Source organism: Sus scrofa, chromosome 8, assembly GCF_000003025.6.
Source record: "Sus scrofa isolate TJ Tabasco breed Duroc chromosome 8, Sscrofa11.1, whole genome shotgun sequence".
Classification (NCBI taxonomy): domain Eukaryota; kingdom Metazoa; phylum Chordata; class Mammalia; order Artiodactyla; family Suidae; genus Sus; species Sus scrofa.
The window spans coordinates 109,414,320-109,441,611 of record NC_010450.4 but is presented as its reverse complement, the minus strand read 5'-3'; the positions used below and the strand labels follow the sequence as shown (position 1 = coordinate 109,441,611).

The 27,292-nt window shown below is 38.6% G+C and overlaps 1 protein-coding gene and 1 long non-coding RNA gene across 2 annotated transcripts in view; one reads left to right on the top strand and one right to left on the bottom strand.

The window, feature by feature from the left end:
• Positions 1–27,292, top strand: part of ANK2 (ankyrin 2) — a 355,178-nt gene that overhangs the window by 220,359 nt on the left and 107,527 nt on the right. The window contains 7 exon segments of the mRNA XM_021100703.1: positions 4,391–4,588; positions 7,012–7,110; positions 7,275–7,373; positions 13,404–13,502; positions 19,844–20,041; positions 23,649–23,747; positions 24,283–24,381. Coding sequence (XP_020956362.1) covers positions 4,391–4,588; positions 7,012–7,110; positions 7,275–7,373; positions 13,404–13,502; positions 19,844–20,041; positions 23,649–23,747; positions 24,283–24,381 — 891 coding nt within the window.
• The window catches only part of LOC110261983, a 55,231-nt gene that overhangs the window by 12,199 nt on the left and 15,740 nt on the right, over positions 1–27,292 (bottom strand). The gene's annotated exons all lie outside the window — the stretch shown is intronic.

Genomic DNA, 27,292 nt, shown 5'->3' with positions numbered 1-27,292 from the left:
TGTCAGCCAACCATATTCTAGTTGCACAATATTTGTGTGCTAGGAATGAGTACTGAATATCAAACTTTTAAAATCATCTAGGAGTTCCCGTCATGGCTCAGTGGCTAACGAATCCGACTGGGAACAATGAGGTTGTGGGTTCAAATCCCTGGCCTTGCTCAGTGGGTTAAGGATCCGGCGTTGCTGTGAGCTGTGGTGTAGGTTGCAGACGCAGCTCAGATCCCGGGTTGCTGCGGGCTCTGGCGTAGGCTTGGCAGCTGCAGCTCCTATTGGACCCCTAGTCTGGGAACCTCCATGTGCTGCGGGTGGAGCCCTAGAAAAGGCAAAAAGACAAAAAATAAAATAAAATCATCTAAAATTTTTAAAAATACATGCACTAAGATGTATTAGATGTATAATTTCAAGTTCTTTATTTTTACCTGTTGTTTTCTCTATAGACGGAAATGTGACTATTACTATGTTATATGTAAATGAAAATATTATATATGTGAGAATATCTCTTACATTCTGTTAGCCTACATTTTTGTGGTACTCCGAGATAGCTATAAAATATGTATAAGATTTTTTTTAAAGCAGCACAAGTAGCAATACAAGGTAAGTCTTTTAGCTCTCCAGGCTTTATCTCTTAAACAATACTAGTAAAAGGATTGGCCTCCCTTTTTCTTCCTCAACCCCGTTCAGTCTGCTCTCCACAGCTAAAATAATCCCAACTCTGTAAAAGTAACCCTTTCCCATCTGAGTAAAAGTCACAGCCCCTGCTCTGACTGGCAGGATCTCCTGCTTCTCTGACGCCATCTCCTCATACATCCTCCCCATTTGCCTGCCTTGAGCCATGTGCTCCCCCTACAATGAATACCTCATGCCAGTGTGGCCCCAACAGGACATGTTTGTACTTGCTTTTCCTTCACCTCAGATGCTCTTCCCCCAGATCAGCAGAACCAGCTCTTTTACTTTCAGGATATCCTTCATCAAAACTCACCTTCTCCCTGAGGCCATTTCTGGCCATTCTATCCAAAATTGCATTTATATACACAAACGCCCTTGGCCTTCCTAGGCTTTAGTTTTCTTCTTGGCACGGATGGCCTTCTAACACACTGTGTATGTTAATTCTTATTCTTTTTCATCTGCCTGTCTACCACACTAGGCTGTAGCTTCTATGAAGATGTGAGTTCCCTGTCTGCTGTATTCCCTACTGTATCCTTAGTTCTTGAAGACGGCTTCAGTAGGTGCTCAGCAAATATTTGTAAAAATGAGCAAAGGATTAAAATTAATTGGTGAGGATTTTATTCTCCACATAATCTTTAAATGGATAAAAATAGCATTAAAAATTGACAGATGTCAGAGAAACATGTGACAACCAGTTCAAACATGTTTGGAGGCCTGATTTCTCTTATATTTTGCCCTTTGTACTGTCGTCCCCATGATGAATAAATAGCTTCGCATCAACTTGCTCTTGTTTTCTAAGTTCATTTTATGAATTTCCAAATATAAAAACAAGAATTTTGTTAGAGTATTTCAAAAACAAAAAATTATCAATATTAATAATTTTAAAATCACATATACTACTACCACACACAGACCACGACAATTGAGACTTAAGGCATTTGTTTTTAGTTTTCCTGCACTGTTGAAATCACCTTCCTTGTTGAGAATGTTGGGCCTTTGGCTTATTCTGGCTTCTTATTCAGACAGTTTGTGCTTCTTTGAATGTAATGACTGCCAAACTAAATCCTTGGTCAACAGTTATTTTCTCGTAAGTGTATTTGCATTGATTAGTAAGAAAAGACACCAGTCCCCCTCTTTTAATGGGCAACTATTTTCTAATTTAGTTTTCTTCCTAATTTTACATACTTTTTCCTATAAGCTTATTTATTTAACTTTAAAAAATGAGAGTCTTAGAGTTCCCATTGTGGCTCAGCAATAATGAACTGCTGGAGGCCAGCTCCAGCGGCCAGGGAGCATGCACTTCCTGATCGGAGAGGGATGCAGCGTCGGCAAATGTACAATTACAGAGACAGCCTCTTTGCCCCTTCTTTCAGGGCGCTGGACTGCTCAAATTTTATTGGCATAAGTGGTTGATTATATAGACAGCTTTTTGCTACAGATTACACCACAGTGTTACAAGTACATTGGTCAACTATTACATGGTATAGCAGCCATACATCATGTTTTAAGATCTTTGTTTTAACTAAACTTAGTGGGTACAATTTGGGGCAATTAGGTACAATACATCATGTTTAAAGATCTCTATCTTAAATAAACTTAGTGAGTACAATTTAAGGGCAATTAGGTACAATACATCATGGAAAGGAGGAGGCAGTACAAATCATCCCATGGCCAGCCAGTCTTTACAATTTGAAGAGTTCACAGACACAAGAATTTGACATTCACAAATCTTGTTTTTAGACTGGTGCTTATCTTTATTTATTTATTTATTGTCTTTTTTTTCCCCCTATTTCTTGGGCCACTCCCGCGGCATATGGAGGTTCCCAGGCTAGGGGTCGAATCGGAGCTGTAGCTGCTGGCCTATGCCAGAGCCACAGCAACGTGGGATCTAAGCCACGTGTGCAACCTACACCACAGCTCAAGGCAACGCCAGATCCTTAACCCACTGAGCAAGGGCAGGGACCGAACCCGCAACCTCATGGTTCCTAGTCGGATTCTTTAACCACTGCGCCACGACGGGAACTCCTGGTACTTATCTTTAAAGCGTTATGGCAGGGAGACAGTGTAAGAAAATATAAACTAACCTAACTAGATATCACTTAAAAGCTTCTATAACTCATAGCTAGGTGTCTTTTGGTCAAGAATAATATATGTCTAACTTCTATGAGCCTCATTATCCTAACTCTAAAGTATACTATATAACTAATTAATAGATAAACACTATGTTTTAACTAAGTTGGATTTAAATAGGGGAAAAGTCCTTCAGGATGAAATTTTTATTATACTATTGTTGTAATTTTGTTAAATCACAAATCACCACAGGAAAATAAGAAATAAGAATAATAAGTAAAGAATCAGGAAAGACTGAGGAAAACTGAATAGCAAGTGAATAACAGAAAAGACTAAGTTATCCATGGAACAATCCCCACTCAGCAACACAAAATGGAAATTATTTCCTGGGAAATTTAGTTTTCCACCTACGTCAGCAGGCGAGCCTTACTGTTTTCTGGGGCCTGTCCTCGGAATTGTGCCGTGCAGGCAGGCATCCCCTTGTTTAGGAACCTGCCTTCGGAATTGTACCGTTCGGACAGGCCCCTTTTCCTCATTAGGAGCTTGTCCTCGGAACTGCACCGTTCAGGCAGGCCTCTTTTTTTGATTAGGAGACTGCCCTCGGAATTGTACCGTTCAGGCAAGCTCCCTTCCTCGGCTTTTTGTATTTCTCAGCTCCCTGCAATGAACTTGACTGGTATGCCTGAGGATGCAGGTTTGATCCCTGGACTAACTCAGTGTGCTAAGGATCCAGTGTTGCCATGAGCTGTGGTGTAGGTCACAGACATGGCTAGGATCTGGTGTTGCTGTAGCTGTGGTATAGGCCAGCAGCTGCAGCTCCAATTTGACCCCTCGCCATATACTGCAGGTGTGGACCTAAAAAAAAAATTTATTTTAATAAAAAGTGAGAGTCTTATCTAGGCTAATAATTATCAGTGAGTTACCCTTCTATCTTGTGTTCCTGCTGTTGACCTTCTCTGAGGATTAAAGCTAAAGCTGTTTTTGGCAGTATCGATGATGACAAATTTAGGCTGTCCTCAAAATTTTTAAGTTGGGAATTCATTGAAACATGGTCCATACTTGACTCACACTTTTTTAGTTCTCATATGACTGCTTTCTCCAAGTCCAATTCATGTCTCATGAGAGAAGAAAAAAGTCAGAGAATTTCTGAGCAGCCTGCATCTAAGAGATAATTAAAGTCTCCTTCTCTCCCTAAGCCACCCACTTGCTCCTCCTGCATCCACCTCCCCCTCCTGCAGAGAGATTAATTGAATATAGATTTCTATGTATGGAATTGGATACAGAATATTTAGGCATCAGCTATTACTTGTTTTTATGCATCTAACATTACCCTAATCATTGTGAGAGCCAACGGAATTGTTACACATACTATGGATTTATTCAGAAAATACATATTCATTTGTTTTTGCCTAAGAATAGCATAATTAATGAAGATGTATTAATTTGTTTTGCCTAAGAACAGCATAAGTATGAAATTAAACATTTTCTTTATCTTCCCTCTCTGCCAAACAAAATCTGCTGTTGATTTAGATAGCAAGTGGAAATTATTTTTCTCTGCTCCCAATGGTACCAGAGACCAGGAATTGACTTCTTTGTGTTTCACAATCTGAAAGTAATAACTAAAATGTGGACTTGGTTTGGTTTTGATGCGCAGAATGGGCTGTCTCCACTTCACATGGCGGCACAGGGGGACCACGTGGAATGTGTGAAGCACCTGCTACAGCACAAGGCACCTGTTGATGACGTCACCTTGGACTACCTGACAGCCCTCCACGTTGCTGCACACTGTGGCCACTACCGTGTAACCAAACTCCTTCTGGACAAGAGAGCCAATCCCAACGCCAGAGCCCTGGTAAACCTGGCCCAGTCCACCTTAACTGAATACAGATCAACCCAAGCAGAGCCACACTGATTGACCCATGGTGCAGACACCAGCCATGCATGGTTACAGATATGTAGTTAATTCTGTTTGTCCCCTCCCACATGCTATTAAATGATGGTGATCAAGGACAGATTTATGAGAACACCAAGGTAACATTTCCCTAACTAGCAAGTGGTAGACAAATATGAAATGGAATATAGAAATTAAAAAATAGGCAATTATCAAATAAGTTCTAGGGTCAGAAAAAAATTATAAAGAAGTTGAATTTTATTCATCTCTTTCTGGGGGAAAAAGGCTTTAAGTGGTGAATAGATTTGACTATGTCCGATCATGTAAAATATAAGCCTATGTAGAATTCACTTGGAGATTTTCCTTATTGACCTGATTACTTAACCATAGGGTAATAGAAAAGTAATGCGCAGCATCTTTTTGCTTCAGAGAGCATTTGTTTATAAACTATTTCAGGAATTGCTCAAGAGAAACCTTTAAGAGACTGCCCCTCGAGCAGTTTCTGTGTTTCCCAAGTTCTAATATTGAATAAATCTTCCTTGCTTCACTTATATTCTAACCATAATCATTGGAAGTATTAGATATGGACTAATTTATGCCTCTTGTTTCCTGATTCTCAAACTAAAAGCAAATCCTTTTTTTCTATTTGTTTACATGGTTTAGGTCAGTTAAATTAGTCTTCAGACAATCAGTATTTAAGAGAATGTCATTAGAATTAGCAAATATTAAATCTTGCTTTCATTAGAAATTTTTTGTTGGAATCGATTTCTTTCATTATTGCCTGGGAAGCAACTATACTTTTAGGGTTCTGTGCAGTTGTGTGAGGATATATATTTTCTTATAAGAAGGAAAATACTCATTTTCAATTGGAGAGTGGTCAATAAGCTTGTAAAATATCATAATCTAATTATCGTTGATTATTTAAGAGCTACATATTCATGTGGTTATTTATATCTGGCTTATCACAGAGCTCATGAATGGGAGATTGCTTAATACATATTGTTAACAATAATGTCATTAGGTTAAAGAAAATCATAGGTTTTCCTGACAACTGCTAATGTAGAAAAATATTGACTGATAAGCAGTCCCAACAGGGATATACAAGATTGTTAACTAGCAGAACTGATAGAACTATTCTATACAGAGGCATCACTGTTTGAATAAAAATATAATACTGAAATATAACACATAGGAATTAAGCACAGGGGCAGTTAATAAGTTTTTATGTAATTTCTCTCAATTCTTGCCCATTAGCCTAGTACGGAATATTAGAAAGTACCTTGAAGACTTCACATTCCTTTGCTTCCAAGAGATATCTTTTCCCAATTATTCCAGAAATTCTCTATGCTTTTCTTGAAAATAATCAAGAACTTAATAATCATTTCCTTTAAAAATAAAACAAATCTGTGGGAGTTCCTGTCGTGGTGCAGTGGAAACAAATCCGACTAGGAACCATGAGGTTGTAGGTTCGATCCCTGGCCTTGCATAGTGGGTTAAGGATCCAGCGTTGCCGTGAGCTGTGGTGTAGGTTGCAGACATGGCTTGGATCTGGCGTTGCTGTTGCTCTGGTGTAGGCTGGCAGCAACAGCTCCAATGAGACCCCTAGCCTGGGAACCTCCATATGCCACAGGCACGGCCCTAAAAGGACAAAAGACCAAAAAAAAAAAAAAAAAAGAATCTGGTTGGTGTATGTTATAAAAATGTTTTAATATAGGAACTATACCTCTAGGTATAAAATATTATCAAATAAATAATGATTTCCGCCAATATGCAACAACTCCTTATAAAAACTTTCTAATATAAACAATATAACTTCTACATATAAAAATTATCAGCACAAATCACAATTTCTATTAATTTGCAGCGTCTCTTCCCTAAAGAAAATGGTAGCTAAGCTGAAAGATTTATTATAGAGGCAGTCATGTTATAGAGGCAACCATATCTTTAGATTTTCGAAATAAAACAGGTAAAAATTTTTCACTCCAAGAAATGGCACATCATCAGAAAAAAAGCATATGCTCATCTTTGATGTATCTTTAAGCCATTTCATCATCTGACCAGTCAGTATACCTTAAAACATTTTAGAACTTCTAAAGTATAACTGCCTCACTTTTTTTCTTTCTTAGAAGAGCAGGCCCATGTAGTTTTCCTCTCTTTTGGTTTCTCTGTAACCACACGAACAATGACATGCCCACCACATATAAGCCAGTTTCCAGCCTCTGGGAAAACACCACTGCTTTCCCTCGAAGCCCAATGCCCACAGCGTTTGAAGAAATGAGAACATTACGTGACAGTGTAACAGTATTGCCTGCAATGTGCCAGCATGGAGGTGTGTGAGAATCGTTTCTGCATGGTTTCAACTAACTTGATTGTCTTTTGCACAGAATGGTTTTACTCCACTGCACATTGCCTGCAAGAAAAACCGCATCAAAGTCATGGAACTGCTGGTGAAATATGGGGCTTCAATCCAAGCTATAACAGAGGTAGAAAAAAATGTTTCCACTTGTCACGAAACATTCCTTCTCTGACGCCCGCTTCCCCTTCCTTTCACTCATCTTCTGTCCTCTTCACTCAAGTTTTATTTCTCTGAAGAAGCCCCAAAGTCCCCACCGGTGCAGAGGAGTAAAACTGTCGCTTTGTTTCGCAGTCTGGCCTCACACCAATACATGTGGCTGCCTTCATGGGCCACTTGAACATTGTCCTCCTTCTGCTGCAGAACGGAGCCTCTCCAGATGTCACTAACATTGTGAGTATGGCTTGGGTCAGAATAACCACAGGGAGAGAGCGCGAGAGGAAGTGTGTGGGTGTGTGCAGGGATGCTTGTGTGTGTGTCATCAAAGCTGAGCATCTGAGCTCTGAGAAGAGGCCCGTGATAATGTGTTATTGAAATCATTGCTAGAATTTTGCCGAGAAGAACCTCCATAGGGTAAGAAATGTTCTAGAGAAGAAAATGGAAGCTCTGGAGCAAGACCGTGTCAGTGTCCTGGTGTAGATGAATGGAACATGCATCTTAAATACCGATTGAACCAAAATACGCTTTAAATGTCCTCTGAAGGAGTTCCCCATGTGGCTCAGTGGTTAATGAATCCGCTTTAAATTTCCTCTGAAGGAGTTCCCCTTGTGGCTCGGTGGTTAATGAATCCGACGAGGAACCATCACGTGGTGGGTTCGACTCCTGGCCTCGCTCAGTGGGTTAAGGATCCCGCATTGCTGTGAGCTGTGGTGTAGGTCGAAAACACAGGTCGGATCTGGCATTGCTGTGGCTGTGGTGTAGGCCGGCGGCTACAGCTCCGATTAGACCCCTAGCCTGGGAACCTCCATATGCCGTGGGCGCAGCCCTGGAAAAAGACTAAATAAATAAATAAATAAATTTCCTCTGAGCATGAATGAATGCTGTGTTGGAATCAAATCTTCAAGGCTCACTCTCCTTGCTTGAGTGAGTCGGATTCTAGGTAATTTCGGTTAAAATATCAAGTCCGTGCCATTATCAATTATATCAAATGATTAACCAGAGATAGACCAATATTAGGAGATTTTTTACTTAATAGCAAATTCTCCCTCCTTCAGTTATATGGATTTTCCATTTTCTAACCTTACTCTGATTTTTCCTTTTGGTTTGATTTTGGTTGCTAAAATAGTTATACCTTGCAGCTTCTCCATGTATCCTGAAATCTAGGTTGGTCTCCAGACAACTTTTATTCTGCCCATAAATGAAGGCTATTCCAGGATTCTTCTACCTGATATAAATTAGGATTTTTACTTCCCATGTCTTTATATTTCTCTCATTTTCTTGGAGTCTGCCCACTTAAACTTTGATCACTGAATGCAGGTTTCTCCTGAGCAAGAGAACTTGCTCTGCATGTATTTGAAGCTCAGCAGAACCCACTAGAATACTGAGATTTTTTAAAAAGCATTCAACAGAAATAACTCTCCCCAGTAAATGTTAGTGCTTATTATTAAAATGAATCATATTTTCAATATCAGTTGATTTACACGTATTCCCTGGTGGCATCAGGTTAAGGATCTGGCTCTGGTCAGTGCTGTGGCACCAGTTCGATCCGTGGTATGGGAACTTCCACATGTCGTAGGTTTGGCCAAAAAAAATAAAATAAAAGGGCAGTTGATTTACTATTGTTGCTAATTTTGATATCCCATTCCATATGAGTGGTGAAATGGAATGTTCAATTTCCCTTTTTATTTGTATACCCTCTCTCATTTTTCTGATTTTCATGTATTTTACACACTATATCTGTGCTCAAGTTTCTGACCTATGAACAAAAATCTATGTGAAATAAATATATTTGATTTTTAAGTGTGATTTAATACTCTCTCTTCATATTATTCACAATTGGAGTATGAAACCATTAAAGAAATTGAAATATAATATATTTCTATATTCCCCTAATTACAGCTTATTGATCCAAAAGTGATAATATTATATCCTAATTTTTAGTCAGTCCATTAAGGATAAGAGTAATTTTACAACATGCCAATTTGATTTATGGTCACTTCTTAGAACTTGAAAATAATTTAGTAGCATCATTTTCTGTCCAGAGATGACCAGCTTCCTTTTTAAAATTGAGATCTATATAAACCAGTACTTTTTTTTTTTTGCCCACACTTGCAGTGTATGGAAGTTCCCAGGCCAAGGATCAAGCCTGGGCCACAGCAGGTACCCATGCCACAGCAGTGGCAACGCCTGGATCCTTACCCCCTAGGCCACCAGGGAACTCCACAAACTAGTACCTTTTAAAAGAAGTTATCTGATTATTTTCCCACTATTCTATCTTTTACTTCTTTGCATTCCGATACCTATAGGATCACAGGAGCAATGTTAATTGTGTTACCATGTTATAACAATAACCTAGACAAGTATATTCTATGCAATGTTTGATTGAAATCCCTATGTTAATCTTTCTGAGGGGAGATTTTTGCAAAATCATCAAAGAAAAGCCACATGAAATGGTTGTGTGATGCTGTGGCACTCTTAATTTGCTTTTTTCACTGACCATTTCCAAATTATTTGATGGTCATGGATTTACTCTATATTGATATGCTCCCTTCTGCAAAAACGAAAAACAAAAACTATGCAGGCTACATACAGATTTTCAAATAAAAATGAACAAAATATTAATTAAAACAATAAAAATGTTGACATCCCTTAGGTTCTTAAATACTCCCAGATTTGGCAATTGCTGTGGTTTTTTTTGTTATTTGTTTTTCTTCTTAGGGCCACACATGCAGCACATGGAAGTTCCCAGGCTACGGGTCGAATTGGATCTGTAGCTGCTGGCCACAGACACAGTAACGCGGGATCTGAGCTGTATCTGCGACCTATACCACAGCTCATGGCAATGCCATATCCTTAACCCACTGAGCAAGGCCAGGGATAGGGATCGAACCTGCATCCTCATGGATACCAGTCGGATTCATTTCCACTGCATGACAACAGGAACTCAGGCAATTGCTGTATTAAACTTTATTTTTTACCTGTTGTTCACTGTAAATTTCTTCTGTTTGTTTTATCTTTGCATTTGTCAGTTATATACTCTTTCCTTTGGCCCTCTCAATACAAATTGAGAGGCACCTGCCAGTGTAATCCTCTCCTCAACCTTTCTCCTAGTTGCTTTTTATTTGTTCATTTCAATTTTTGTTTGATTCAAATTTTGAGTTAAAGTTAAATTCACATTTAATTGGGAGTCCTGTATTTTATCCGACAACCCTCTCTATACAATATCTACTCCCTGAGGATTCATCTGCCAGATAAAATACAGGACTTCCAGTTAAACTTGAATTTTAGGTAAAAAAAACAAATAATTGTTTTTTGTTTAAGTTTGTCCCATGCAATAGCTGAGACACACTTATAATAAAATAATTATTCTTTGACTAGAATTCAAGTTAAACCAACCATCCTGTATTTTTAATTTTCTAAATTTGGCAAGCCTACATTTAGAGGATTTAACTTTCTCTAGCAGTGGGATGTATTATCAGAACATGAGGATGTAGCTACTGGATCCAAAACTCTTGGCAGGTTGATTTAGAAACTGTGTGAGCACTGATTGCCTGCTTGCTGTGTCAGAGTTGATCATTCCCTGACCCCAGAACACCCCACCCTTGGAGCCTTTGTGTGTTGCCTGAAGTCATGTTGCATTTTTGAATGCAATGCTGTCTGTTGTGCTTTGATGCTTTCCAACTGATGCAGCCAAAGTGGAAGTCAATGTAGCTGTCAGCAGAGTCATTTTTAACAACTGGGAAGAGGGGCATGAAATTTAGTACGTGCTTTGGACATGAGCATATACATTCTCCTGCCAGTCTTGTTTTTGTCTCAAAATTCACTCCAAGTGTGAAGTGTACCGATAACTCGATCACATGCAGAGATTATGACCCCCAAAACTCCCTTTCCAGAAAGCTCACAAATGAACTTTAAAACCTAGAAAGCTGAACTGCCAGTGGTAATACATCCATGATTCAAAGTATTCATTGACAATTGTGGGAGGAAAAAATCCAAGCTCTTTGGGGCTGTCAAGGGTGCAGTGTGGGAGACTACCGAGTTTTCCTTCTTAACAGCAAATCGATGGATTCATGGCTAAGTTCACCCTTCATATTATGTTTAAGAATTTCCCCTAATCCTTAGAGTTAATTAGCTTAAGATAATACAGGGCATCGAATAAAATGAGGCACCCAATAACTAAGAAATGGAAGTTATTGATTAAAACATTATCTATCCTCTTTCATTTTTTTATTTATGCTTTGATATAAATGAGGATAACAAGTATAAAAGGGTAAGGGCAAATTATGATAAAAGTTGATTACGCAAAAGTCATTAAACAAGTATTGAACAAGACCATTGTTTTAAAGTAGAGAGCCATTTGATGTGTATGTATAACTTTTCATTGACGATAATGTTTAATACTTTAGATTAGGTTTTATATCTAACTCATCAATTTCAAATTTGTAAACACCATAAAAAGTAACTTAAAATAAGTATAAAATAAGGGTATTGGCATACTGAACATAAGGGTATTGGAAACATTTTACACTTTGAAAACCCCTTATTGATAAAGCTTGGATTATAAATATATAAATTCATCACTGAGGCCTCTTTGACTTAACTTCTTATAAGGCAAATTTTGTCTTCATTTCTACCAATATTAGTAAAATTGCTGGACTATTATAAGTCTTAGAAATGCATTAAAATTTTGAGGGTTTTTTTTTTAATAGAAAATCTAGCTTTATCTATTTAGAGACAGATTTTGAGTGAGATAGAAAAGTTAGAAATCATGGTTATCTAAAGAGGAAAAATCTTGCCATAAATCCAAAGTCTGAAAACAAATACTGCTATTCCTATAATGTTATTTTATATAATGACATACTCCAGATATATTTATTTCACAAAATCAAAAGGCATCATCTGATAATAAGGCCATTACAGGATAAATGAATCATCAACAAAAGAGAAACTAGAGTAGATATTCAGTTTAATGCTTTCAAAATCAAATCATTAGAAATAAATGTCTTATAACTTTATAAGAAATGGGTCTCTGTATATGAGCAAAAGAAAAATGAATTGTGAGCTAGGTACCAAACTAAAGTTCATCTGAAATCTTTTGGATTTAAGGGTTTGTTGTGCAAGGAATCAGAAAAAAACATTATTTACTGGAATTTGTCAGACATTATCCAATTACTGTAACCAATCCTGAAATCAATTTAGGTTATTTGGAATGGTTTTCTTTACCTGGTTGATGTCAACCTTATTTGCTAGCATAGTTGTGGTAACTAAAATAACTTTTATCTCAGTATCTTATTCTTTTATAACTGTACAATTGTTTGAAAGAATGACCTCCTATCTTCTTTAGAATTACATATGGTTTTAAGATGTGCTGATTGGGGAAAAAAAAAAATTCCCTCTCTTAGAAGCAGTAATTAACAGACTTCCCAATGAGAAAATTCACTTGCGTCTAACCACCATCCTTCATGCTGCAGGGTAAGGCTACCATTTCCTGATAAGTGTGTCCTCCTTGATAGAGCATGAAGATACTTGAGGAAAAGACCTGAAGCTCCGTGCTGCCCACCTCAACTGATGGCCCTGTTAACACTGCTTTACTCATCTCTCAGCCAGTCTCTCAAATCACTGTCTATAATTAAATATACTCATCAATAATAAGTAGGGAAACTCCTGGGCAAATCATTTTTCTCATATGAATAGTCCTTATCTAGTCTCATAACACAAAAACAAATCTAATGTACAATTATAGCTTATTGCAGAAGTAATTTTGAATTCTAAAAAGGAATAGCTTATGTATGGCACAGATGATATGATTTTTTTTTTTTCTGCACTCCACTGACTTGATCTTCAGCATCTAGAGTTTCTCATTAAAATGGGATCAAGTTGAAAACACATAGTCAAGTGTGACAGATTTTAGGTTTGAAGGATGAACGTTAGCCTTGTAGCACCAAAAGCAATTTAGGTTCTGCCACATTGATTGTGAAGTTAAACCTCAGGGTCTCCTGGATGTTTGGATAATTCACTACTTTGTCCTGGAGGGAAAAAAAATTTTGTCTTTATGCAGATGGAGAAGATTCAAAATTGTGTTTTTCCAGACTAAAGAATTATGAAAAAAAAGAATTGTGAAATAATTATGCCTTTTCATAGGTTTCTTAAACCTTTGAATATAAGGTGATCCTTCACAAAAAGCACATTTTTATTCTTTGCCATCCAGAGCAGAGGGTTTACTTATGATTCAATGAGTAAATTCAGGTCTTTGTTTCCTGGCAGCGTGGGGAGACGGCACTGCACATGGCAGCCCGGGCGGGGCAGGTGGAAGTGGTCCGATGCCTCCTGAGAAACGGTGCTCTCGTCGATGCCAGAGCCAGGGTAGGTGCTGGTGCTCGGGGTTTTCTTGTGGGCAGGAGTTCCATGCTGCTGTTCTTCATCTCTTGATGTGGAAATGCCAAGGACTGAAAGCACCAATTCAGTAATGGTTTTTCAGGCAAAAAAAGGAACTGCTACAGTAAATATATACAATGGAAAATGCCTTTCAATTGCAGAAACATGAACATTTGAAAAAAAATGTATAATTTTGCATCTAAGAAATTTGGCGTCAACTAACATTTTGATAATTTTTTCACCTATGAAAGCACTTAAATATGGGTCTTCATTTTCAGGAATTTTAACATTTAACTTCTATTACATAACATAGATACTATGCCTATTAAAATTTATATCTTGCCACCAAAACCAGTTGAAGTTCCATAGACATCCCTCACCAGTTACTTAAAAACAAATCATAGTCAAAGTTTTGATGTTTTCCCTTCATCAGTTTTACTTTCCTCCTTTCTAGAATGAGTTCTACTTTCCCTCTTACTCTGATTTTCCATATTTAAAAGATATTCTGCCCTTCCACTATTCTAAAATATAAGAATTTTGACCCAGGAGAGTACATGATTCTCTTATTTATAATTCCGCCACAAGTTGATTTTTTCTTCTTCTTTGTAAAAAAAAAAAGTTGCTTCCAGTTTTTTCACCTTCTTCCTTTACACCAATTATCTTATCAATATCTTCTCTTTCCTTTTCCACGCTGTTCCATTAACTTCTACACTAGCATCTTTGAGATTCTCATGGAATATTTAAACACTTTCTTTCTTCAAGATTTGATGTATCTAAACTCACATCAGCCTGAATCCTATCATAGCAAATCCATTTTAGATACAGCATTGCATTGGAATGAAAGCATTTGGCTGGAGTCATACAAATTGTCATTTCAGGCAAGTCATTTCACTTCTCATTTCACTTTTATCATGAGAAGGCTTTGACTTAGAAATCCCTGGCCTCACTTAGTGGGTTATTAAAGATTCCGTGTTGCTGTGAGCTGTGGTGTAGGTCGCAGACGCAGCTCGGATCCTACGTTGCTGTGGCTGTGGTGTAGACCAGTGGCTACAGCTCTGATTAGACCCCTAGCCTGGGAACCTCCACATATGCCACAGATGCAGCCCTAAAAAGACAAAAACAAAACAAAACAAAACAAAACCTTTAAACTCCTTTCCAGACTTAAATTCTCCGACTCTACAAAATTTATAGCATTTTTCCATAGACCTTCATGTAGAATCCAGTGATACTTGGACAGCCTTGACATTACTCTTATGCTTTGGATTTTGTCAGCCTTTCTATCCATTGTACAAGTAGCATAATTTAGGTTCTTTGGTGATCATCATTGGTATTTTATGCTCTTATGTATTAAGTGCTTTTCTTATTCAAACTGTGTTCTCCCCTGCCTTGATATTTTTCTAATTTCCTTTTTCTCCTCCTTAAAGATTAATTTATTGAAAGCAGTTTTAGTGTTGCAGCAAAATTCAGAACAAATTACAGAGATTTTCCTATATGCTTTCTGATCCCATAGCTTCCTGCATCATCAGCAGTCCCCCCCCCCACAGCAGTGCGCTGTTTATAATCCATGAACCTCCTGCATTAGTAGTACATCAGGATGCCTGCAAGCCTATAGTTTACATTAGGGGTCACTCGAGGTAGTGTCGACCTAAAAAATATGCACAGCCTAAAAGTTGAGAGTTAAGTTTTATTTGGGGCAAAATGAGGACTATCTGCCCGGGAGGCAGTACTTCAGATAGCTCTGAACGACAGCTCCAAAGACGCAGCGGGGGATGTCAGTGTATATGTGATTTTGGTGAAGGACACGCAACCAAGCATACATTTTACAGAAGGTTGCTGCTCGTCACGAGGAGCTGACGTCACCATGAAGGAGTTTAGTGCTTTTCTAGATAGGAGGATATGCAGGACTTGGGCTCATAAAACCTCCTGTAAATATCTAACTATCTGAAGACCTGTTCTGCCAGTTTTCCCAGAGCACCAAGTGCCTCTCTCCTGATCTCTGCCCCGAGCTCCTTTCAGGGGGTGTGGAGGGCCAGCAGCTGCAGTGGCTCATGATTCAATCTGTACAGAGGCCGACGACAGGTGCTAGTCTCCAGTTCACAGTAGTGTGCATGCTGTGGGTTTGGACAAATACGCATCCTTATGGTATCATAAAGAGTAGGTTCACTGCCCTAAAAATCCTTTGCGCTTTGCTTATTTTTGTTTCCTCTTAAGTTTACCTGACAATCAGCTATTAAAAAAAATTTCTAGCCCGTCAATGCACCCAGAGTATCATGAACTAATTTTACCACAAATTGTAGTGTTCAGGTAAATATTTTGCAACCCATACTTGATAATAAAAAAGTTTCTCATTTCTCTCTCGAAATATAAAACAAAACTGCTTAATAATTTCTATTCAAATGATAACTCACTATTTTTCATGGAAATGTGCTCATTTTCATATATTGCTGCCAAGATTTTTTTATGTTATTGATTTCACCTATTCTTATTATTATATTTTTGGATACCATTTGAAACCCTTCCCTTAGAAACTACTGGCTACTGACTCTTTCCTTTGAAATAACTGTAACATTTATGTACTTGTTTTTCTACATGCAAATTCCATCAGTTCTATTGTTTTATTTTTCTGTTGTAACAAATTTAGCCTCATGGTTTTACATATGTAAATAAACCTCTTTAACCTTTTATCTCTCCGTATGTAAATATCAAATTCAGGCCATCCTTTGTTTTTATTTGTTTTCTCAACTCAAAACCTCTAAAATGCAACTGAAATTCCTTCTCTATAGCATCCTTCTGTGTGGACAGGAAAAACTACCACAGCCTTATAGAGTGGTGCTACCCAAGGGTCATTTTGCATAAAAGATCAGTGGGGGAGACTGTTGAAATGCAAATTAATTAACTCAGTAGGTCCGGGGCGGGGACCACATCGTGCGTTTCCAACAAACTCCCTGCCGCTGCCAGTGCTCCTGACCCTGGGATTGATTATATGTTGTGCAAGAAGTTTGAGTTTTTCTTTTTCACATGTTCTATTTTAAGTTATACTTTCACCATGAGTTTTTATTTCCATTTAACACTAGAATGTTTCCATGGAACTCCTGGGTGCAGTTAACATTTGTACAGTGGTTTTTAATTCATAAAGCATTTTGGCACAATTATTTTAGTCAACACTCAGAACAACCCTTGTAGGGTGGCTCACAGTCCTAACCTTTTTTGCTGACTTGCCTGAAGTCTTACATCGGAAAAGGATAAGAAAGAGAGTTCCTTTTTTTGTTCTGTATCTTTCTAGCTTTTCTCTGCTCGCCTCAGTATCTCCCATTTCCAGATGTAAAGAGAGCTCTTCTCCCTCCCATCCAACCAAACTTTTGGAACTGGATTCTAATAAGTCACCTTCTCCACCTGAGTGGATTACTACAGCCTAATACCATTACTCTACAATTCACTCTCTCCCAAAGGGGAAAGAGTAAAAAGTTGTACCCACCTACTCCACTGGTCTCCAAGGTCAAGATCTCCGGGTAGTCTGTATTCTCTATTGAGTTAAGAAATAACACCTCATGGTTATGTAATCATGAGGCTAAGTAATATTTTTGCCTACATCCTATATATAATGAAAGAAGAGTTGTACATTGCAATAATATCTCTCATTTAAAAGGAGCAGGCAGGAGTTCCTGTTGTGGCTCAGCAGGTTACAAACCCAACTAGTATCCATCCCTGGCCTCCAGCCTGGGAACTTACATATTTTGCTGGACAGACTGGGGAGCAGAGGCTGCAGGGGCATAAGTTCCTGGGTCAGCCAGTGTGCCTGCCCCCCTGGGCCCTGCTCTCAGGAAGGCCCTTTCTTCTCTAAAGTCCTCCATGGACATAACCCAGAGGGCCACTGGGACCTGCCCTTCTGGGAGCCCTCTTGCTTTCAGTGCCCGTGTCCTGTTGTCATAGTATGGGGGTCTGGCATTTGCCTTAGAGATTGAGCAGTCACAGCCCCGAGGCTTAAACTCATTTGAAACTTAACGCACTTGAAGCTTTAGTTAGCTGCCAGTAGATATGGTCCTTGGGAATCCTGTTAGCTGGTAATGAGTAGCAGAAATTTTATCAATTATTGGAACCTTGTCCCAGTCACTGCCACTTCTGTCTTTTGGTAAAGGGACAGGAGGCTCAGCAAGTCACCTAATTTCAGGAACCCGTAGTGCTCATAAGGCGAAGCTCAGGCTGTATCAGGCTGCGTCACAGTCAGGGATGCTTTATGATGAGAGAATTATTGCCCCCTTATATTTGGAAGAGGCCTGGGGATCAGGTGGCCTGCATTTTTTTCCTTTAATTCATCCCATGAATATTTTCCTCGGTGCTTCCCCAATGCTTTGCCTTGGATTAAAGTAGCTTTAGCTTGGGGTTGCAAATTCAACTTTTGCAGTTCAACAGGGAAATAATCACCCAACCTCCAAAGGTCTTATAATCTATGATTATAGGTAGAAAGACTTTCCTACCAAATTTATATGGTCTTCCCTTTTCAGATAGGATTGTACCAAAAATTGAAGAAAACGGGCAAGACAGCTTATTCCTTAACTTCTTATTTGTTTGTTTAAACAAATACATTAGCTCTATGGTCTGAGAACCAAGAAACACTGGTTAATAATTTAAGAGTTACTCGGCCACCATCAGTCAAGGATCGCCACTTCTCCCCTATGGAGTAAGGGATCCCCATTGCCCCAATTCTCCCCCTCACTCATTGAAAGGGTGTCAATCAAATTCTGCTGGGGAGAAGGCCAAGAACGGAAACCCAGAAACAAGAGACGTTCATGATAGCTGTCCTCAAGTTCTTTGGTCTTTTGCTTATTATCTGTTTGTTCTGCTGCCCATTTATTTTTGGAACTGTTAATTCTCTCCATTCCTCTCTTTTCTCCTCTGTATTTCAGAGAAAGTTTTCTTTTTAAAAGTGTTATATCTCCTTTCCTCTCTAGAGTCTCTTTGTCCTGTTATTTTTCTTGGTGGCCCCCATATTGTGTCTGTTTCTGTAGACTTTATAGGCAAAGAAATGTCTTCAGAATCCAGTGCCTGAATTCAAGTCCTGTTGGAATAGCTGAGGGACCTTGGACAATCCTGGAGAACTCGTTTAACTCCTCTTAAACTCTTTTCTCTGGAAAATGGTGGAATAATATATCTTATGCCTTCCTTTCAGTCTAAGATTTGTCGAATATTCATCATACATGAGGGAAATGTATAAAGTGCAATTTTTTTCTAAAATTCCACTTCTATTACTAAAATAATTGTCTTATTACTATTTATTAGTTCGCTCTCAAGACCCTGAAGTTCATACAGTGCAATTTCATCTCTTCCTCTAGCTCCCTCTTAATACTTTTTTCCTTACAACTTTGAGATGCTGCATTTATTTGAACAGTTCTTACCTATTATCTTCCCCATTCATTTTTACCCTTGCAAACTGACCCCGCTTTTCCTCCCTCACCTTTGTGGGCAGGTTCTAAAGTTATTCCTCTTCTCATCACTAAGGTGACACACAATTTTCTTTTTCAGGAGAGTAGTTTGGCCTGGTTTTCTTAACCCTGAAAGCATTTTCCTGACCACGCAGTAGAGCCAGGTGATTTCTTGAGCCTCCTTGCACGTGTCCTTCCTCTCTGTTATTACACTAGCTATATCCTCTCTCTGTATTTTTAAATGAAAACCACTTGGCAAGTACTTAACCCCATTTGCTTCTTGCCAGACTTCCATTTCATCTTTGAAGCCCTGGATGCACGTCCCTGTCTGCAATGTTTCCTGAAACAGCCTTGTTAAAAGTCAGATGACAATATCTTCTTTATCCACAGTCTCTCCTTGAAGAAAATAACCAGCGTTTGTATCCTTGGCTTGCAGATTGGAGTAAGAACACAGTTTTCCCTGCATCCCTGGTTCTTTTTTTCTTGATACAGTTCCCAGAATAAATACTGTCTCTTGGTGAAAGCTTTTGGATGAGAATCTATGTCTTCGGACTTCTGGACTAGATTTCTTTCTTATTCAGAACCACGGGCTGGTTATATTGAAACATAAACGAGGGCTGAAGCTTTAGTGAGTTGAGAAACATTTTGGCATACCCAGAAAACAATGACCAACAATGACATTCATGAAAGTCCCTACTTTTAAACCAATCTAAGGAAGATTTTTGTGACCAAACAGGTCATTCGATAACAAGCTCTAAAATAAATTGTGGTCAGAGTAGCAATAATTTCCTTTTGGGTAGGGGTTCCTAGAGATTCCAAGATGCCATGATGAAACATCTGAATGATAGCTATTACCAGGAAAAATCTGGTCTGTCCTGGCACTAACTTTTTACTTGACTTGAGTTGTAGGAGGAACAGACACCTTTGCATATTGCCTCTCGCCTGGGTAAGACAGAAATTGTTCAGCTGCTTCTACAGCATATGGCTCATCCAGATGCAGCCACCACAAATGGGTACACACCACTGCACATCTCTGCCAGGGAAGGCCAGGTAGACGTGGCATCCGTCCTCCTGGAAGCAGGAGCAGCTCACTCCTTAGCTACCAAGGTAAGACAAGGGCTTCGTGCTCACGTGAACCGGGAGGAGTCCTAGGTCTGTTCCTTCTGCTCTGCTCCACAGAGTGTCAACAAGCGCAGATCTCCTTTAGGCCTCTGACTTCTTTCTCTTTGAATATTTTAGATTCATTTTTGTAAATGACCAAAGGGGATTGTGAGATTACATATAATATCTTCAGTAAGGAATGTAGGATTCCATTCTTCTCATTAATGCCATTATTGTTTCTAGAATAACCATCTAGTACTTTAAAATAGTTCCCATAAATCAAGGGCTACTTTCTCTTCACTTCCCATTATAAAATCTATAATCTAGTCCCTAGAGGAAAAAAATAAAGTTCCCAAATATATTGAGCTAGTGTTACTAATGAGGGAGAGAAAATTTGCCTTTGATTAGCAATACTGATAAGAGTTCTGGCACCTCCTGGAAATTCACTTTATCTTGCTTTTTCCCTCCTGGTATCAGCTAGTATGGCCTTTCTGCCCCAATTAGAACTGGACTAGAGAATCACACTCTATCAGTTGTCATTGTCATCTAAACAAAGACTATACATCTCATGAAGAATTTTTCTTTTTCTTTTTCTTTTTTTGGTCTTTTGTCTTTTTAGGGCCGCACCCATGGCATATGGAGGTTCCCAGGCTAGGGGTCAAATCGGACCACACCACAGCCACAGCAATGCCAGATCCGAGCCGCATCTGCAACCTACACCACAGCTCACGGCAATGCCAATCCTTAACCCACTGAGCGAGGCCAGGGATTGAACCCACAACCTCATGGTTCCTAGTCAGATTTGTTTCCGCTGCACCACGACGGGAACTCCAAGAATTCTTCTTATGTTCAAATTTTTGTGCTGGGGCAGAGTTAATTTTTTTTCCACCTGTCACATTCTATTTGAGACCCACTCTTTGGATATGACTTAGAATAAAACATGAACACAGCTAGTTGGAGCAAAAGAAGTTGGACTGGTGCAGAAAAGAAGGAGAATAAGGCACATTACAGCCTACGACAAGTGAACTGTTTGTGGGGTGAAATAATTCCCAGAAAACAACAGTGATTCAGATTATTAAAGAGACCTTCCATTTGCTCATAATAAATAGGTGCAAATAGTGCACCTGGGTTGGGGGAAAGGAATTTTGCAAACATGAACTAAAGTATTATGGCGGCTTCTGTCCTCTCCATGGTAGAAGCAGCCCACTAGCTGTTAGGACTTACCTTGTTGCCCGAGGCTGTAAAACAAGTTGGTAATTATTCAAATACTCAAATCCGAAGGGTAGAAAGGATCTTTAAAATCTTTTACTAAAAAAATCAGAAACTAAACAACAAACATATAATTGATCCCTGAACAAACAAGGGAGTCACAGGCACTGACCCTTCCTGCAGTTGAAAATCCTCATATAATTTATAGCCTGTCCGTCTATCCACAGTCCCTCTGTATCCTGGGTTCCTCCATATCCATGGTTCCACATCCTTGGATTCAACTAACTGCAGACTGTGTAGGACTGAAATATCTACTGTTGAAAAAACATCTGCATATAGCGGACCCCCCCCCCACCAGTTCAAACCTGTGTTGTTCAAGGGCCAACTTTATAATAATAATAATAATAATAACCCAAGAGAGACTGGGTGATTGTCTCACCAGATGAAGATGAAAAATAAATGAAATTCAGATATGTAAAATACAGAAATAGGGAATAAATAAAGCATAGTCTCTTGTCTTCCAAAGAAATTACAAATATATTGAAAGCATTGGTAAATTAGGACAGTTCAATGGAAGAAAATATTAAATAAAACAGATTCCAGTAGAACTGACTGGGTTTCTGAACAGTAGTTGACTCAGCATCATTAAAGCTATTTAGGTGTTTATAAATATCAGAGGGTAAATGAAATTCTGATGAGATTAACAGAGGGGAAAGAAGGAAAATGTGTGACTCAAGAGATGCTTTCCAACCTCAGTTTTATGTTTCTACATCAAAGATTCCATGTAGTTTTGTCTGATAATAGTTTCTAAATTTACAAAAGGCCTGGATCACTATTCCAGCAGGACTTTAAGGAGAAGACATTTCTCTCTTTCTTCCCACATAATTTGGCTTGAAGAACTCCATTTCATCCCGGGTGTCACCTCAATCATTGTTTGCACTGAGTGCAGGGAAGAGAGCATTAACAACAAATGCTGGCTTAAATGGACTTTGTCTATTTGTCCCATACTTGGAAAAAGCAGATTTGCTTTTCTCCAAAATCTTAGTAATACCCTAATGTTCAAAAAGAAGCAAAAAGAAAAATGACATCTTAGCTGAAATTAATTTGTGCGGTGGCACTATGAAAAAATAATATTGCTTCTTGGAATATTCTTTATTCTAATGAGGGTTTAATCTGGAGGATAAGCCATATCTTAGACCACTTAACCCAGGCATATTTACTATGTGTGTTTTGCTGTGTATTCTGGTCAGCTTAAGAATTTTTCCACACCTGCTACAGCGCCAAAAGAGCATGTGGTTAGATTGTCTGGCCAAGAGGATGGATTTGAGATTGTGATGTAGGAACTGTGCCATCTTTGAGATCTGAGTCGAGCTAATTTATGGAGAGTGACATTGGTTAGGCACACAAGACACTGAATCTGTACATATAAACGTGTAGGAGAGCAGTCTTTTAAGCAAATTTTAAAGCTGTGATGTGTTTAAAAGTCTGGTATTAATCAGCTCAACATCATGCCAGAAGCAGAATGTATTTTCCACAAGGAGTTGGTCTTATACACAGTGTGGATCTTCTGGGAAAAGATATAAGTCAGACTGAGAGGTGCTTTTTAATGGTGAACACTTTCTGTTCTGTCCCCCATATATATTGCTTTTTCTGAAAAAATACAAATCGACTGAATCACAAATAATTAATTTCTTTTTTACATGGCTACTGAAATACCCTAAACCTTAAATAAAGAAATTTGGAATTCAGGTGTTATAAAAAGATAGAGAATGGAATTCCCGTTGGGGTTCAGCGGTAATGAACCTGACTAGTATACATGAGGATGCAGGTTCAATCCCTGGCTTTGCTCAGTGAGTTAAGGATCCGGTGTTGCCATGAGCTGTGGTGTACATCGCAGACACGGCTTGGATCCTATGTGGCTGTGGCGTAGACTGGCAGATGCATCTCCAGTTCCACCCCTAGGCTGGGAACTTCCATATGCTGCAGCTGAGGCCCTAAAAAAAAAAAAAAAAAAAAAAAAAAAAAAAAAGGATAGAGAAAAGATAAGGATTGGACAGAAGGTAGCTATCATCTCAATCCTATTAATTTTAAATAAAAGAAGTTTGTTTTTTTTCCCACTCACAAATCAGAGCCGTTTTCCTGCCACTAGTGGCTTGATAAATTCCATACCTATAAAATCAAATTTCATTCTCCAAGCTCCCAAAATAAAATTTTTTTTGTTCAGGTTTTTGCATGTTACGTTTTATTCTTTGTCCCAGTCCTTCTTTAAGGCTAACAAATTTAATGCTTCCAGTATTTTTCCCAAATGGAGAAACAGCATAGTTTAAGATGTTAACAAATAAAAAAGATTTTGCTAGGAGTCTCAAAGATCAGTACATTTTACTTTTGTTCTTCCCATTTGCAGAAGGGTTTTACCCCACTGCACGTAGCAGCCAAGTATGGAAGCCTGGATGTGGCAAAACTTCTCTTGCAACGCCGTGCTGCCGCAGACTCTGCGGGGAAGGTAAAAGTTTTCAGTTATAAACTTTTGTGATATAACTCGGTCAGGTTGGAAGCTTGGAAGATCTGTTTTTCGAGATATTTGTCTTACTCTTCCTTGAAATGGATAAAAATGTAACTGATGAAACTGCCAAGTAGAGAAGGTGGAGGTGTCTGTCTGAGCCCTGTCCACAGACACACTGATTCAGAAGGTGTTTTTAAAAAGCTGTGCCTCCAATGTGTGTTCCTGTCACAACAGGGCCCAGAACGTCTCTATATTAAGAAGAATCCTTATCAACGTTAATGTAGTAATTCTGACATAATGTTTTAGACTTTAATTCATTGTAGAATCAAGATGCCCTGTGCGACTTGTAAGCTCAACTGATCATTTTCAGTTTTAGTTACATTTCTGATATGAAAATCATAAGGTATTTTTTTTCTATTGACTATATTAACTAATTAACATGGACTTAATCGATATTAGTTTCCATGCATCCTTACAGCTTCAGGGCAGCTAATGCTCATTGATTAACGCTGAAACTTAAACACACCCTTTACAGAATGGCCTTACCCCGCTCCATGTTGCTGCTCATTATGACAACCAGAAGGTGGCACTGCTGTTGCTGGAGAAGGGTGCTTCCCCTCATGCCACTGCCAAGGTGAGGACCGCAGAAAGGGATTTGCACAAGCAGGGTGTGACTACTGAGGGCACATGGGAATTGTGTTTTAAACACATGGTATTGATATAATGGCAACTAGTCCTGGTAATTGTAGCTTTTGGTGTTGCCTTTTCTTTTCTTTGTGTTTCTGCTATTTGTATCCACAAAGCCTTTTAAGATTTTTTTAAAAAGTCAGAAAATAACAAAGAACCAGTAAAGATGACTCTTACGGCCAACACTCTGTTTTAGACATAAAACTATGAAGTTTGAGAAATGAATGTAAGAAAAGCAGTTCAGGTTTTTCCTTCTCCCTTATAAACAGAATTTCCTTCTCCCTTTTATTTGCTCATTCCTTCCAATTTCAGATTTTTCATGGTGCCATATGAAAGCCCCTTTGTTTGTTTCCTTGTCTTTTAAATGTTTCATTCATGTTAACAATAGCATACTTTTCTTTTAAGTTCCTCGGCCAGAAATGCATTTTGTGGTGTATGTGTAGCACCGACTCATAAAACAGTTCCAACTAAGACTTGAACCTTTGGACAGAGTGTTTCCCAGCATTTGAGCTGCCTCTTTAGTACACTGAAAATATACATGAATGTCATATATCACATAAAGTCATCATTCATCTTTGACATATTCATTCAGCAAACATATATTAAGAACATGTCAGAGTTTATTAAAAAAGAAAAAACTTATCACAGTGGGAAAATATTCACGCTATATTAGATGATATAATAAAACAACAACTGTTACCATTTATTTGCCAAACACTGTGCCTAGCACTTTACATGCAGTATCTCATTTAATCCCATAATAATCCCATGAGATTAGTATTATAATAATTTCTATTTTCCAAATGAGGAAAGTGACATTTAAATAGGTTGATCTATATGTCCGAAGTCACATGACTAATAATTGATAGCACTAGGATTTGACCTCAGGTGAGCTGAGTTTTGAGCCAGAACTCAAAACCACTAGGTCTACTCTGTCCCAAAGCAGTAGAGGTAGAATTCTTCCACTTCTATCATATAAATATGTACACATATACTCACATGTCTACTTAAATCGTACACATTACACATATATAATAAAATGGAATACTCTGTGTAAAAGTATATCTGTATAATGACAACTATTTTGTATACGTTATACATAATAAAATATTACAAATATAACTTTATACCCATACTTACATATATACCTGTATATCGCTATTTTTTTTTTTTTTTTTTTTTTTTTTTTTTGCTTTTAAGGGCCGCACATGCAGCATATGGAAGTTCCCAGTCTAGAGGTCAAATCAGAGTTGTAGCTGCTGGCCTATGCCACAGCCACAGCAATGCCAGATCCCAGCCATGTCTGCAATCTACACCACAGCTCACAGCAACGCTGGATCCTTAACCCACTGAGAAAGGCCAGGGATTGAACCTGCAACCTCGTGGATACTAGTAGGGTTTATTACCTCTGAGCCATGACAGGAACTCCTATCTATATTTTTTAATTGGTACAAATATACAGCTTAAAATAAAATATTTAGACTATCAAAAGAGGAGGGCAAATTTTGTAACTGCACATACAGCTCTTATTCCTTCATAACTCTTTCTCTATATTATCATCAATTCTACATTTGTTTTATGTCTTCCTACTGGATGGTAATCCTCTTGAGAACAGTAATCATATCATATTCATTTGCGTATTACTGAGGCGTCTCATACAGTATTATGTGGGTTCTCAATGAATTTGAATAAAAGAATAGAGACCGTACAACACTTTCAATGGAATAAAAAATATCTGCTCATTTAACATGCTAGTATTTTTTCCATTAACTTTCCAGGTTGACCATTTTGAACAAAGATATGAAAGACTCATCAATACCCAACACAGCACTATTTGTACCCTTAATATGCATAACGAGGAACTGCAGCAAAACTCTAACGCGCATGGTTTCCTTCCATAAGGGATTCTCAATCTACCAGGGAGAGAAGACCTAAATTATAAAATAACTTGTATGAGTTTCCTAAAGAGACAAATGTAGCCTTGATTTCTAGTCTTACTAGAAATCAAGAGTGGTTCTTACTCTTCGGCACACGCTAAGAGAGTCCAGAAAACTAGGCAGAGCATCCTCTACTCTCGGGTCCACAGCAGGGTGGGTTCAGGAGGCTCCTTTAGTGTCCTCCACTCATCTGCCCCAGCTGGTCCATGAGCATGTGTCCCCCAACTCTGGGGCTGCTCCAATTGGCTCCACTTTTGACTCTCTTTTCCCTACAGTTCCTCCCCCACCCCCAACACACAGAGTCCCTTGGATCCTAGAACTTCTTTGCTTCTTTCTACCACAGTCCAGAATCCTTTCTGAGTCCTCACTGGGGTTTTTGTTGTAGTTATGGTTATTTGGTTTTTAAAGATTTGATTCTATGTGGAGTAGGAAGGTTCCTCAGACCTGCAGGTTGAGTATCTGCTGGGCAGTCAGACTTCTTTATTGCTAAAATTTAACCCTCTCATTGATGATCTCTTATGTTTTTTTGTTAAAACCTCCCTGTCCCACTCCCTTTACCTAACCTTAGTAGGTTTACTGATACCTTGCTTAACCTTGGTAAAACCTTGCTACAGGGATGGGGGGAGGTGATCTAAAGAAAACCTATTGTTGCAAAAAGAAATATTGAAACTTATAGGATCCACAAAAAGCTATGTGCCCTTTTATTCAGTAGAGCCCATGGTCAAAGTACAATGTTCAAGGACCTATGATCAGACACTGAAAAACTTTTCAAGAAAGCTGCTGAATTTCCTGAGCAGCTTAAAGAGAATATCATGCTCTGAACTGAAAATGCTTATTTTGGCTTGGAGAAATGAAGACAGAGTGGGTAGGTAATGTACCCACATTTGAGGATCAAGATTTCATGACAACACCTAAGGGCAT